Source organism: Diabrotica virgifera, chromosome 10 (assembly GCF_917563875.1).
Source record: "Diabrotica virgifera virgifera chromosome 10, PGI_DIABVI_V3a".
In the NCBI taxonomy this organism is placed as follows: domain Eukaryota; kingdom Metazoa; phylum Arthropoda; class Insecta; order Coleoptera; family Chrysomelidae; genus Diabrotica; species Diabrotica virgifera.
In genome coordinates, this window is record NC_065452.1 from 141,289,594 (window position 1) to 141,305,738 (window position 16,145).

General features: G+C 31.2%; 1 protein-coding gene across 3 annotated transcripts in view; it reads right to left on the minus strand.

The window, feature by feature from the left end:
- The window catches only part of LOC126893240 (RISC-loading complex subunit tarbp2-like), an 85,800-nt gene extending 71,479 nt beyond the window's left edge, over window positions 1-14,321 (minus strand). Inside the window, exons 1-2 of one of the 3 annotated variants that reach the window (XM_050663226.1) lie at window positions 14,173-14,321; window positions 115-461 (exon numbers count right to left, since the gene is read on the minus strand). In XM_050663226.1, coding sequence (XP_050519183.1) covers window positions 115-454 — 340 coding nt within the window. In that variant the 5' untranslated portion in view covers window positions 455-461; window positions 14,173-14,321. Of the gene's footprint in view, window positions 1-114; window positions 462-13,937; window positions 14,014-14,063 lie in introns of those variants that run through there. The other 2 variants (XM_050663227.1, XM_050663229.1) reach the window with 2 other exon arrangements.
- Window positions 14,322-16,145: the final 1,824 nt, after the last annotated feature.

The following is a 16,145-nucleotide window of genomic DNA, read 5'->3' on the forward strand; positions in this document are numbered from 1 at the left end:
TTTATATGCAAACATAATACTAAATTGATCTATTTTTTGTAAATTTCAGTCATTTTCAGGGTCAGGGGGGCAAATGTCCCCCCTGACCCTATCAAATGACGCCCCTGTACTTACCTACGAAGTTAACAGATGAAGGTATAGCTGCACCAGCATCTAATTCACACTGTTTTTGTATAATAGATGCCTTAAACTCCCTCATGGGAATTTCTTTTGGATCATAAATGCCGTCCTCTTCTAACAGCTTTAATGCATTGTATGCAGCATCATGTTTACTAATCTGCTTTGAGCAACCAGTACCAGTTGCTTCCACTCCGGCTACTCTTACTCTATAATCGAATCTATTGTTATGAGTTCCCGTGACACTATGAGTAATTTCATAATGTGGTGATTGAAAGCCTTTCTTTATTGCCAGCTCTTGAAGAACCATCGCCGGGGTCTTGACATGATTTGACATTTTTGTGCTAAAAAACATTGATTTATTTATTTACTTCAACGGTAGAACCATTTACAATAGAATACTAAAAAGTAAAGGGGCATCATTAAATTGTAGGATCCGACAAGTTAGCTACAGATATAAGGACATTAAGGCATGACAGTGTTGCCATGTGTTCTTAGAATAAATCGGAAAGAGCCAGTGGCGGCCCGTGAGGTAGTGCCATAGAGCCATGGCACTACCTTACTAACTATGCAGAAGCATATTTTTATTTTTAAAATCTTTTAATGCCTGTTAATTTTTTGTGTGTATTTCTTTTTATGTTCATAAATTATATAAAATCTGGCAACTGTGCGCGTAGTACAATCGCTGCCACTTACAGCGGAGATTATTCGGCTGAAGAATCTTGAGCTAAAATTGGTACTGGCACGGCTGAAAAGAGAAAGATTTTACGAGCATCCTATATAAGTGACAGAGAAAGAGCTATATTGGAGTATTTAGTATACCTTAAATGGGAATCTCGTGCCTGGCACAAGATTTTGAGTTTCTTTAAGTGCTGGATTGTCGCTTTTGTTATGTCTATTTTCTGTTAAAGTTTTTGTATTTATAATATTAATATTATTATTAAACTTTTAGTGCATCATGATCGTGGGTGTAGTATAAATAATATTTTGATTATTAGTTTAATTTATTAATTGACAATGAATCAGATTAGTATCTTAAAAAACTCTTTTGGTGGTTTTTCTTTACAAATTTTATAAGGTTTTGTGGAGCTTTCGAGTCAGATTAAAGAGGTCACGACGAAAAAAATTCACAAAATAGAGGCTTATTTAAGGAACTGGTCAATTTTAGCGCCGAATTAGACAACGACTTATAATATTTAAAGTTCCAGATCTTTCAAAGGTCTACCGTCTCCTGACATGTAGTTGCTTCTAATTTATTTATGTCGGAGAAGTTTTCTGCTTACAAGCGTCGGTTCCCCGAATAATTTTTTAATGAAACATGGAGACAATTTTAATTTTTAAACAAAACTCGGTTTAAAACTGAATTAGAAGTACTGTATTAGTGAGACGAATTAAGTACTACCTCTGGGGCTATTCCGCTATGAGTTTTATTAAATGAGGAAGGTTTAAGAAGCACATTGGAAGAAACTATTTAAATTTTAAGAATTTTAATTACCATTCCTATATCAATATCTGAAGCAGAACGCTGTTTTTCGATGTTAAAACGAATTAAAACATTAGTTAAAAATACAATGAAAGAAGAACGACTTAGGTATCTGCTGAAAAGCATTTTGTAAATGGTAGTGATAATTTTAATAATAAAGTCATTGAAAACTTTGCAACCAAAAAACAAGAAGAATGTATCGTAAACTTTAAAAGTGGTATAAATACAACTTTGTGCATGTGTGTAATAATGAAATAGTATTATTTTTATAATTTTGTAAATAGAGACTAAATCGTAATATGTACAAGCTAAGTAATATTAGCAGTAAATAATGATTGTAGAGAGTTTTTTATTGTTAATGAATTTACGGAACTGTTTTGATAAATTTTAAACAATTTTTTGGCACCTCAGATAAATATACATAAGATACATAAGTATCAGCGTCTATTTTTAAAATTTTTTTTTTATAACTTTTTTGACAATATCGTAAACTCGTCACTAAAAATTTTGGCGGCTGCCCGAATTCTGGCACTACCTTCTTAAAGTGGTACGAGCCGCCACTGGAAAGAGCATGTGATATATTTTTATTAATTTAAATAAAATAACGAGAAAAATTTTTAAATTTCTCTAATTATCTCGAAATACCAAGATTTTAGTATCAATAATAAAGTTAAAAAGTGTAAAATGAGTAAAATTCTGCTGCTTTAAGATTTTACTATATTTTTAGTTTATTATTATCTATATTCTATATGAAAATACGATTTGTATAAATAATAAAGTTAAACAGTGAAAAACTTTCACGTGGTACAATAGTTAAAGGCATTTTAATATGTAATTGATGGATTCGACCGTTACTTGATGGAATTTCATTTTATCTAACAATAAAACACTGAAAACGTTTGTTTTCCGTACTTCCACAAAATTCCCCACTCCTCAACCTCTTCAGTTAAAGACTTAAAAAGGCAAACACATTGTAAACTATATCACTTGAGAAAGGCACTCTGCCGAAACAGTTGTAGTCACTTAGTTGTAATAAATTTTGTGGAAGTACAGAAAACAAACGTTTTCAGTGTTTTATTGTTAGATTTTAATATGTATTTTAAAAAGGCACACAATAAATACAAAAATAACGTACTGACGAAGTGAACACTTTTCAGTAACTAACAGTATACCAGTATTCGGGTACATTCATTCTAAATAATAAATAATAAAATAATAAAAAGAAAGTCATAAAATTTATATCTGCGGAACATCTGTGCAATCTGGTTAACGCAAATTTAAAGGTTCTGACTCATTTGCCAAATCTAGCCAGTAACCTATCAGGGCAATTGCCACAAAAAAATTTTTAATAATTAACTGCAATTAATATCAAAACAAACAACAAATATTTATTCGTTCGTGTTTTACATAAATTAAAAAAGAGCACAATCGATAAAATCATGTAAAAATGGTATGTAGTTTTCAAAGTTTTCTCTGTATATTTGAAGAGTGCAAAATATACATTATATACATTATAATCACATGGCAACACTGTCAAACTTAAATTCAACGTTCTGTGAAAATCTAATGTGGATAACTTCTCGGACCCTTGATGTCCAAGTCAAGATTATGTATAATAACTATTAAAACAACAACAAAAAAGAAACAATTAAACAATAAAATTTGTACATTAAAACATTATACAGGGTGAGTCATGAGGAACTGTACATACTCCTACCTCGTATAGAGGCTCCTATGGGAAATAACAAATGGCCATTAAAAAGTGTCTGCTCCCATTGTTTAATAATATACAGGGCGAATTTCGCATTTTGACAGAAATTTGTATTCGTCATAATATTTGAACGGTCAGATCGATGTGTCTCTTATTTTGGTCAATCGTTACACTATTACCACCTAATCAACTGATTTATTCAAACTAGAAAAAAATCAGGTCCGGCTTTAAAAAATTAGTTCGTTTTGGTCTTAGAAAAAATTTCACCCTGTATACGCTTTTTGAAAACTCTAATATGAATTTTACAAATTAGACAAATAGACAATTAAAATGGCATATTTATTTTTTCCCCACACGATTACTTAATTTTTTATAAAAAAATCAAATTTGACTATGAATTAAAAGTATGGTAAAGTGAACCCTAGATTTAAAAAAAAATAACTTTTATTACAAAAATTAATTTTTTTTAAACAAATATTTAATTTATGTTACCACCCAATCAACTGATTTATTTAATCTAGAAAAAAATCAGGTCCGGCTTTAAAAAATTAGTTCGTTTGGGTCTTAGAAAAAATTTCACCCTGTATACGCTTTTTGAAAACTCTAATATGAATTTTACAAATTAGACAAATAGACAATTAAAATGGCATATTTATTTTTTCCCCACACGATTACTTAATTTTTTATAAAAAAATCAAATTTGACTATGAATTAAAAGTATGGTAAAGTGAACCCTAGATTTAAAAAAAATAACTTTTATTACAAAAATTAATTTTTTTAAACAAATATTTAATTTATGTTACCACCCAATCAACTGATTTATTTAAACTAGAAAAAAATCAGGTCCGGCTTTAAAAAATTAGTTCGTTTGGGTCTTAGAAAAAATTTCACCCTGTATACGCTTTTTGAAAACTCTAATATGAATTTTACAAATTAGACAAATAGGCAATTAAAGTGGCATATTTATTTTTCCCCACACGATTACTTAATTTTTTATAAAAAAATCAAATTTGACTATGAATAATTATTAAAAGTTTGGTAAAGTGAACCATAGATTTAAAAAAAATAAACTTTTATTACAAAAATTTATTTTTTTTAACAAATATTTAATTTATGTTACCACCCAATCAACTGATTTATTCAAACTAGAAAAAAAATCAGGCCCAGATTTAAAAAATTAGTTCGTTTTGGTCTTAGAAAAAATTTCACCCTGTATACGCTTTTTGAAAACTCTAATATGAATTTTACAAATTAGACAAATAGGCAATTAAAATGGCATATTTTTTCCCCACACGATTACTTAATTTTTTATTAAAAAATCAAATTTGTCAAAATCGGAATTTTAACCTAAAAATGAAAAAAAAAATGAAATCACGGTTTAACTCGCTACAACTCTGTTCCATTTGAATATTTTTTTTTCTGAAATTTTTACAGCATATATCTCTTACCATTGTGAAGACTATGAAAATTGTTGTAGACTTTCAGTCTTCTTCTCGTAAAAGTTATGAATTTTTAAAAATAAAAGGTGCAGATTCGTGAATTGCAAAGTTAAATCGCAAAAATTAAGTGAAAAAATTTAAAATTTATCTATTTGATCACGTCTATGTTAAACTATAGAGTCCAAAGAGAAGTGTATGGGGAGTTTTAGATCTAGACGTGTTATAGAAAAAAAAATGGTGAAACTTTTAATTTTAAGAAAAACGTTGTTTAATTTTTTTTATTGTTACGGTAAAACTGCGATTTTGACAAATTTTATTTTTTAATAAAAAATTAAGTAATCGTGTGGGGAAAAAAATAAATATGCCATTTTAATTGCCTATTTGTCTAATTTGTAAAATTCACATTAGAGTTTTCGAAAAGCGTATACAGGGTGAAATTTTTTCTAAGACCCAAACGAACTAATTTTTTAAAGCCGGACCTGATTATTTTCTAGTTTGAATAAATCAGTTGATTGAGTGGTAACATAAATTAAATATTTGTTTAAAAAAATTAATTTTTGTAATAAAAGTTAATTTTTTTAAATCTATGGTTCGCTTTACCAAACTTTTAATTTATAGTCAAAGGACATCGCACACATCTTATGGAAAATATAATGTCACTCAAATTCAATAAAATTTATATGAATAGATTCGTTTCAAATTAACGGTCAATTCTTATCATTGCGCCAAATCTTAATTTTCAATAATAAGAGCAGAAATTGATATAAATCAATCTGAAATCAAATGGGTAGGTACATAAGTTAGAGAGAGAAAAAATATTTTAAAATACCCAGATTATCGGTAACTTCATAAATCTTCTCGGGCTATTAAGCATCTTATTATAATAGTTTTACTGATCCGCTTAAGCCCAGCGGGGTTTAAGCTGTTTTGAATAGCACCCAGAGCAATAGTGATTATAACTGACACGTTTATGAACTCCAAAAATGTGATTTCGATAAACTTTAATTGCAATTTGCGCCGTAATTAATCATAATTAAGAGTTGTCGCAATGATAAGAATTGACCGTTAATTTAAAACGAATCTATTCGTATAAATTTTATTGAATTTGAGTGACATTATATTTTCCATAAGATGTGTGCGATGTCCTTTGATTTTTTTATAAAAAATTAAGCAATCGTGTGGGGAAAAAATAAATATGTCATTTTAATTGCCTATTTGTCTAATTTGTAAAATTCATATTAGAGTTTTCAAAAAGCGTATACAGGGTGAAATTTTTTCTAAGACCAAAGCGAACTAATTTTTTAAAGCCGGACCTGATTTTTTTCTAGTTTGACTAAATCAGTTGATTAGGTGGTAATAGTGTAACGATTGACCAAAATAAGAGACACATCGATCTGACCGTTCAAAAATGATGACGAATACAAGTTTCTGTCAAAATGCGAAACTCGCCCTGTATATTATTAAACAATGGGAGCAGACACTTTTTATTGGTCATTTGTTATTCCCCATAGGAGCCTCTATACGAGGTAGGAGTATGTATAGTTCCTCATGACTCACCCTGTATCAAATCATCATCATCAGGGCTTTTCATGCCGGATGGAATGTTTGCCACTCTTGCTTAGAGCTCTCTGATTCGCTTATTGCGTTGAATCACTCCGCATTCCACGTGTGTGTTGTCAAAGTTTGTTGTATGACTTGGATTTCGTTTTCTTCCACTAATTTCGATATGTGCATAGTTCTCTCCAGTTTCTCACTTCCAGAATTTTGATATCTCTCATGACCTGTTCCTCTCATCTCTTTCTGGGTCTTCCCCTTGGTCTTTCAGTTTCTGGTTCCCATCTGGTGATCTGATTAATCAGTAGGTCGTTTTTACTTCTCTCTATGTGTCCCAGCCATCTCAGTCTCTGCGCTTTAATAAATCTAACTATACAGGGTGATTGATTAGTAGGGTAAAGCTCAATAGCTCCGCTATAGTAATAGATAGCAATAAAAGTTAATAACAACAATTTTAGCCACCTTTGAGCTTCACATTACAAAATTAGTTAGAATGTTACAGGGTGTTCGATAACACAGTGGCAGACCTAACTTATGTTTTTTTAAATGGAACACCCTATATTTTATTTTATATTCGAAATCCTGTTAACTTCTCCATCACAAAAATATAAAGGTTTGTAATGTTATACAGGGTATTTACAAAGTTATAACCAATTTTGTATGAAAATCGTAACAAGTTCAACTGCCTGTATAAATAAAAATAAGCACAACAGCAATGGTTTATTAATGCCATATTTTTTTATTTATTGTCAAAATTTTTAAGAATTATTAATATTGCTAATTTTCTTTATATCAAATACAAGGTGAGTCAAAACGCAAGTACATTATTTTCTCAGTAATGTTAAATGGAACACCCTGTATTTTATATCATTATTGAAAAGTAACATTAACGTATTTTAATTTTTATATAACATTCCCTATGCCCAAATTTATTAGTTTTCGAGATATTTTCATTTTTCAGAGCAAATTATTTTAGGTGTTTAAATTTATCTAAATTTTAAGTAAGCCATGACTGAATTGACAATTGAAGATTACCGATTATCAATCCGGTAATCAATGTAACACTGTAGCAAATAAAGAAATAAAAATAATTTGTTAGTAATACATTTTAAAAACAAAAACACAACCACTACATGCAACATTTTTGAAACAATTAAAAACTATCTTTTTATGTAAATGCAACAAATAAACAAAGAAAATTAGTACTAAATTTTACAAAAAAAACACACAAACACAAAATACAATATTTTGTGAAGACAATTAAACACTACTTTTGTATGTAAATGTAACAATGTAACAAATAAAGAACGAAACATAATTTATCAGTAATACATTTTGCAAAAAAACATGTTTGAAAAAATTAGAAGCTACTTTTAATAAAATATTTTTAATATTTAATTACATAAGGTGTTCAAAATTATCTCCTAACACATTTATGTACGCCTAAAAACGATCATTGAATGAGCTACTTACTCTACGGAGCATTTGTAATTGTAAATTAACACATCGAAATACACTTTGTATTCTATTTTTCATCTCATCCCTTGTTGTTGGAGGTATTTTATAAACTTCATTATTAACGTAACCGCAAAAAAATCAGTTTATTAAATTCTGGTAATTTGGGTGGCCACGCTACTGGTCCATTGAAAATGAAAATATCTCGAAAACTAATAAATTTAGACATAGGGAATGTTATCTAAAAATTAAAGTACGGTAATGGTATCTTTCAATAGTGACATAAAATACAAGGTGTTCCATTTAAAATTACTGAGAAAATAATGTACTTGCGTTTTGACTCACCCTGTATTTGATATAAAGAAAATTAGCAATATCGACCATTCTTGAAAATTTTGACAATACGTTAAAAAATATGGTATTAATAAACCATTGTTGTTTTGCTTATTTTTATTTATATAGGGAGTTGAACTTGTTACGATTTTCATATAAAATTGGTTATAACTTTGTAAATACCCTGTATAACATAACAAACCTTTATATTTTTGTGATGGAGAAGTTAACAGGATTTCGAATTTAAAATAAAATATAGAGTGTTCCATTTAAAAAAACATAAGTTTGGTCTGCCACTGTGTTATCGAACACCCTGTAACATTCTAACTAATTTTGTAATATGAAGCTCAAAGGTGGCTAAAATGTTTGTTATTAAATTTTTTTGCTATCTATTACTATAGCGGAGCTATTGAGCCTACTAATCAATCACCCTGTATCTTCTCCCTTCATTATGTCTCTTAGTTCATGGTTCATTCTTCTTCTCATTTCTCCGTTGTCCATTCTTATCGGGCCCATAATCCGTCTGTGGATTTTCCTTTCGAATGTTTTCAATTTTTCTTCATCTTTTTCCGTGAGGCACATTGTCTTAACTGCGTATGTAGCTACTGGTCTGATTGCAACTATTGTATATTTTCAGTTTTGTATTTTTGGATAATGAGAGAATTAGAAGAGAATTAAAAGTAAAAACATTAAAGGAGAAAATTCATGAAAAGAAATTAAAATGGACTGGGCACTTATTTAGAATGAACGACGGCAGACAGGTTAAAATGACATGGGAAGCGAGGCCGATAGGGAAAAACAGGAGAGGCTGACCAAAGAAAACGTGGAATGCAAGTGTGATGTAAATATTGCAGAGAATAACGAGTAAAGAAGACACCTCGACACCTTCCGGTATAAAAGGATCATCGATTATGTATGTATGTATGTATGTATGTATGTATGTATGTATGTATGTATGTATGTATGTATGTATGTATGTATGTATGTATGTATGTATGTATGTATGTATGTATGTATGTATGTATGTATGTATGTATGTATTAAAAATGATTTTGTTCTAACACATCGAAAAACCGGCACGTAACTCTTTCTTCTTCTTCTTCCTTTTGTATAGACATGACTCTGTCTGTTTTTTCAATGTGCCTCTAGTAAGTTGTCGTTCCATCGTTTTCGTGGTCTTCCCACTGATCGTCTTCCTATTGGGGAACCGTCTCTCGCTGTCCTGACTACCCTATTTGTTGTCATTCGTAACTCTTTGTTGTAATTTATTCCTGCCCAAAAAAATCATCCACGAAACTTTTCAAAAAAATTTCAAAATACATTTTACCAAAAATTTCAACTTTGTTAAGACTTTTTTTAGTTAAACTTTTTAGAACATTTTTCGAAATTATTTCATTGAATAATTTTTCTGTATCTAAAGTATCTAAAGAAAGTTGCTCCACTCTTCCATATTTTAGAAGCAGGCTTGTTGACGAGGCATGTTGCGGCCACGGTGGTGAGGAGATCGTGCAAGCTCCCTAGTCATTGTCAGGTCACATGCACCTACTCAGTAGGAACACAAAATCCTATGCTGAAACGTTACAGGGCAGTACTATTCTAGGAGAGTATGTCCTAGATTTTAACAATATTTCAGATAATTTCAAATATCTTAAAATTAATCCACTGTAATATATTTAAATATATTAGTAAACAATCAAGCATGCCGAATGTTTAAGTAGTCTTGTAAACAAAACTTATACATGTAGGTATTAGTGCAAGATTGCATTTCTGTATATTATTATTGACATAATAATCTTGAATATATATACGAAAGTATTACAAACATAGGTTATCAATAGGTATTCATACACAGAGATATTGAGGGCAGTCTAATGTTGGGGTTACTTTAGAGAGGTGCCACCTCGAAGAGAGGACGTTCATTCCATCGTCAACTGGGTACCTACTAGAAACGAGTAATATATGTACTTAATAAAATAATAAAGTATTAATGGGAAATATAGTGTCTTCCAGTTAATCAACCCCATTGTTAGGGTAGTAAAAACTCGTTTACCACCATAAGTATATTATTCTTTGATCTCAGTAATGAGGAAAAATCAGAATGCTTTGCATCCCATCTGGCAAAAATATTCCAACCTCATAACACTGATGTGGAAGAACAAACATTGGAAGCACCTGTTATGCAGACTAATGAGAAGATAACTTTAGGAACTCCAAAAGAAGTCTTGAAGGAAATAAATATTAATAAATCGTCAAAAAGATTCTGGATTTGATTTGATAACTGGAACAATATTAAAGCAGTTTCCAGTTGTTAAGTTAATGTACATAATTAATGCAGTAATTAGATTAAAATATATTCCTTTACAATGGAAGGTAGCAGAAATTATCATGGTTCCTACCTAAACCAGGTAAACCTCCACATTTTATTTTCTCTTACAAACCAATATCTGTACTACCTGTTTTATCAAAATTATTCAGAAACTATTCCTTACAAGACTACAGAGAATTATTGAAGATAAAAAATTAGTGCCTATCCATCAGTTTGGGTTTAAAGCCAAGCACTCCACCATAGGTCAATACATAGGGTGACTAACATGATAGAAAATGCTCTAGAAGAAAAAACAATATGTTCTGTTGTTTTCCTGGATGTAGTTCAAGCATTTGATAGGGTATGGCATGAAAGACTACATCGAAAAATGAGACCTATTTTATCCAAGCACTATTTTGAGATAATAAAATCATATCTATCTGACAGACAATTCAGGGTCAAACAAGATAATGCTTATAAAAGCCCCAACGAAATTAAAACTGGTGTTCCACAGTGTAGTGTCCTGGGGCCGATTCTCTATTTACTACAGTAATCCCTCTTCAACCATGGGGGTTACGTTCCGAAGAGAAAGGTAAGGTTGGTGAAACCGTGGTTGCCGAGGGATCCACGATCCAAAGAAGAATATGACATATAATCCCAATTTGGATATATACAGTATGTCCCTGTAAGTTGTATCCATATGGAAAACTATTATATTATTAATTTTACGAAAAAAAGTTATTCTTCATAAAAAGCTCTGCATGGTCCAAAACCCAAGATTCAAACATCAGATATCAAATTTTATGAATGTTATATGAGGTATGTCAAAAAGTTTGAATTTCAATCAAGAGTAAAGTAGCTTTATTTTTCACAATATTGAAAATTGCTATTATGAAAAGTTGTTTGGAATTAAAAACTATATTTTAGTATGCAATTACATCCTTCTAATTGAAAAAATTTTTTTTTGAAAAATTATGGATAACTAACATTATTCTCAGTTATTTCAATTCTGATAACTCTTTTATTATTAATTTTACGAAAAAAAGTGATTCTTAATAAAAAGTTCTGCATGGTCTAAAACCTAAAATACAACCATCTTATGTCAAATTTTATCAATTTTGTACGAGGTATGTCAAAAAAGATAAATTTAGATCAAAAGTAAAGTACCTTTATAGTTCAGAATATTTCAATTAGAAGGATGTAATTACATACTGAAACATAGTTTTTAATTCTAAATAACTTTTCATAATAACAATTTTCAATATTGTGAAAAATAAATGTATTTTACTCTTGAGCGAAATTCATATTTTTTGACATACCTCGTATAAAATTGATAAAATTTGACATAAGATGGTTGTATTTTAGGTTTTAGACCATGCAGAACTTTTTATTAAGAATCACTTTTTTTCCTAAAATTAATAATAAAAGAGTTATCTGAATTAAAATAACTGAAAATAATGTTAGTTATCCATAACTTTTCAAAAAAAAAAAAAAAATTTAATTAGAAGGATGTAGTTATTGCATACTAGAATATAGTTTTTAATTCCAAACAACTTTTCATAATAGCAATTTTCAATATTGTGAAAAATAAAGCTATTTTACTCTTGAGTGAAATTCAAACTTTTTGACATACCTCGTATAATATTCAAAAAATTTAATATTTGATGGTTAAATCTTAGGTTTTGGACCATGCAGAGCTTTTTATGAAGAATAACTTTTTTTCGTAAAATTAATAATAAAAAAGTTTTCCATATGGATACAACTTACAGGGACATACTGTATATTAGTACATAGAAAGAAATAATTGCATATCTGTGAAATAGTATTATCATATCAACAAAAATAAAAACCCTGAGATCAGCGTCTACATTCCCTTTAAACCTTCTGAACTATAAACTAATTGCCATAGTATTACTACTAAGAACAAGTGCCAGTGGCGTATCATAAGTAATTTAACACGACTGGTCAAATTATAAAAAATATACAAAAATAATAAAATATTCTCATTAAAGATTTAACAGATATCGCAACCACGGATAAGTGAAACCACAGTTGATGAGTCCGTGGATAACGAGGGATTACTGCATTCACAAATGACGTATCAGAGTTAGAAGACCACACTATAGCCACTTTAAGAGATGATACTGCCATTCTGACAGTTGGTACAGATAATACAGACTCAACTATTAGTCTACAAAATGCAGTAAATAAATTCCATAACTGGACCAGGAAGTGGAAAAACTCCCAAAATGAAGGCAAATGGGGTCATATAGAATTTACTAACAAATGTGAGGAACACAAGCATGTAAATATTAATGGACATGAAATTCCATATGCTAATACAGCCAAATATCTGGGTTTATCCCTAGGTGCAAAGCTGAACTAGAAAGCACACATAAAGAAAAAACGGGAAGAATTGGGTATCAGATTCAAAAATATGTATTGGCTTCTGAAAAGACACTCAGCCTTGTCAATTCATAACAAGCTTTTACTCTATAACCAGATTCTAAAACCAAAGTGGACATATGGCATCCAACTGTAGGGTTGTACCAAAAAAACTGATATTAAAATAGCCCAGACTTTCCAAAATAAAGAATTGAAGTGCATATAGTTAATGGACCTTGGTCCATCAGCAACCAAGATATCCACAGAGACTAGAGACCTATAGGTGGGATATGTTGATGAAGAAATACAAAAAAAACGCCTGCAGGTACGAAGAAAGGCTTTCACAGCACCAAAACGTCTAGGCCATTCAGCTTTTGGATAACTCTAACTAAAAAAGAAGACCCAAGAGGACAAATCCATATGAGTTAGTGTAGTGCATAGTGCAAGTTAAGTGAAAAAGCTATTATTGTGATTGGCTCACAAGAAAAAGGTGCTTTAAAAATTAGAACAAGCATACACCATTGGGTAATTCTTAGATTAAGTAACGTTTACACGTATCCAGTAACTGGCGCCAGTCTCACTGGAATGCGAGTGCTTGACTAAGACAGCGCTGGATAGGTTCATTTACACGTATCCAGTAACTGGCGCCAATCTCACTGGCACTCTTATTAAAAATCCTAATACGGCCACTGAAACCACAGGTACGACAGCGCCAGCGACTGGAACGCTGTGTTTACATGTGTCTACAACCACTGGCACGGGGTTAGAGGGGACGCGGACGAGTGCCACTGGCACGAAAAATAGACCAGCCTTCTATTCGAGACAGCGCTGGACTGGAACGAAAAAGCGTTTATATGATGCCAGCACTGTCGTTCCAGTGCGACTGGCGCCAGTTACTGGATACATGTAAACGCGCCTTTAAGTTAGATTGTAGTACTTAAGTTAGGATCAATAAAAAGTTACTGATTGGTCTTCGACTAGATTGTAGCATTAAATAAACAACGTAAAAAATGTGAGATTAATTTAGAAATAAAAAATATAATATAAGTAAATATGCCAATACAATCTGAAGTAAATTCAAATTACGGTATTTTGCTAACTAGGCCCCATAAGTGGAATAGCAGTATTTACTTTTGGTATATACTAAGTATTTACCCTCCCAACAAGAGTTAACTACACATTTAAATTCATAAAAGTGTTTATAAAACTGTAGAAACACATTTTTTTGGTCTTATCGCCGATTAATTATTGAAAAAGTGAGGTTAAAGCATGAGATTTTACCTTCAATATTATGATGAATACTAAATATTTATGTTAGTTAATACAGGTTTCATCTTGATAGTACCAAATCCTAATATTAATCATTTATAATTATTAAAAAACAACTTACTAGATTTACAATTTTCAGATTCTTTTGTATAAAAATAAACAATACGGATACGGTCTATAGTCTATCGTCTATCGTTTTTACAAACATACAATGTACAGTACCGGCGCCAGCTAAATAGTCGGACTCGGGACAGGGCACATCTGTAAAAATATGACATATTTTTTTGCAGAAATTGCTTGGAAATAACTCATTCTAATAATTGAGTTATCCTCCTACTCAAAAAGGTGGGAAACTTGTTTAAATAATAAAAATGTCAAAAAACGTTTTTTGATTACAACTTCAAAAGTATTCATTTCTGAGAAAAGTTGCATAATTAAATTTTCTATAAGATAGGATTGATTAGAAATTTTAAACATTGTCACCCTTGTTGCAAAATAGCAATAATCACGAAAGAAACATAAAAAACAAGTATTCGCATTTTACTTTTTTTCAACCATTTATGCTACACTTAGGACATTCATATTTCACCCAGAAAAACTTTATGATATGTATAATAAAATAATACTTCATCAACTCATCATCAACTAGCCTATATTTGTCCACTGCTGAACGTAGGCCTCCCGTAAAAATTTCCACCTATTTCTATTTTGAGCTTCTTGTATCCAATTTGTGGTGATGCGCTTGATATCATCCGTCCATCTAGTCGATGGTCGTCCTCTGCTTCGATATGCCTCCTGCCTTGTCGCCATTCCATCAAAAGTTTGGTTGCCAATCTTTTTGGTCCATCTGTCATCCGTCAGTCTGGCAACATGTCCTGCCCAAGCCCATTTAGCCATGGCTATTCTTTCAACTGCCTCCGTGACTCCTGTTCTTCTTCTTATTTCTAGGTTCGGTACTTTATCTCTGATGGTAATACCTAACATTGATCTTTCCATAGCGCGTTGTGTAACTCTTATTTTATTTATTGTTCTTTTTGTCAGAGTTAGTGTTTCTGCACCATATGTAAGAACCGGCAAAACACACTGGTCAAAACCTTTCTTTTTAAACAAACTGGAATATTAGACTTGAAAATGTTATTTAATCTACCGAAGGCAGCCCATGTGCGAGACCTATCCTTCTTTGTATTTCAGTTGTCTGGTTATCTCGGCCTAAGCGAATCTCATGCCCTAGATATTTGTAAGCTATTACTTGGTCGATGCTATGACTCTCAATCTGAATTTTATCGCTGACTACAAGGTTGGTCATAAATTTTGTCTTTGAGGTGTTAATTTTAAGACCAATTGTTTTTGACACTTTATAGAGCGTGTGCAGCATTTTTGTAGCTTTATCAACTCTATCAGATATTAAAACGATGTCATCGGCAAATCTTAGGTGGTTCAGATCCTCCCCGTTTATATTGATTCCCATATTATCCTCTCCTTCCATTTGCTTGAACATATATTCAAGAACAGCTGTAAACAATTTCGGGGAGATAGTATCACCCTGTCTAATTCCACGTTCTATTCTAAATTTCTTGGTATCTTCATGAAGTCGAACACAAGCTGTACCAGTTTCGTAGATACTTTTAATCAAGGCGATATATCGGTAGTCAATGCGGCAGTCCGCCAATGCTCGAAGCATTTTATGATGATCTATAGTATCGAACGCCTTTTCATCATCCACGATTATAAGAAAGATAGGCTTGTTATACTCTGTGCACTTTTCTATTAGCGTTTTTATAACTTGTAGATGATCGTTTGTTCCGTATCTGGAGCGGAACCCAGCCTGTTCACAAGGTTGGTAACTATCCAGTTTGTTCACAAGCCGTTTTGTTATTATCTTCATGAATAGTTTGTATGTATGGGAGAGCAAACTAATAGGTCTGTAGTTCTTCAGATCTGAAATGTCACCTTTTTTATGCATTATGGTTATTATTGCATTATGCCACTGAGAGGGGGTTACGCCTCTTGTCAAACAAACATTGAACATCTTTTTCAACACATTTATTAACGTTTCTCCTCCTTCTTTGATGTGTTCAATGACTATCCCATCTT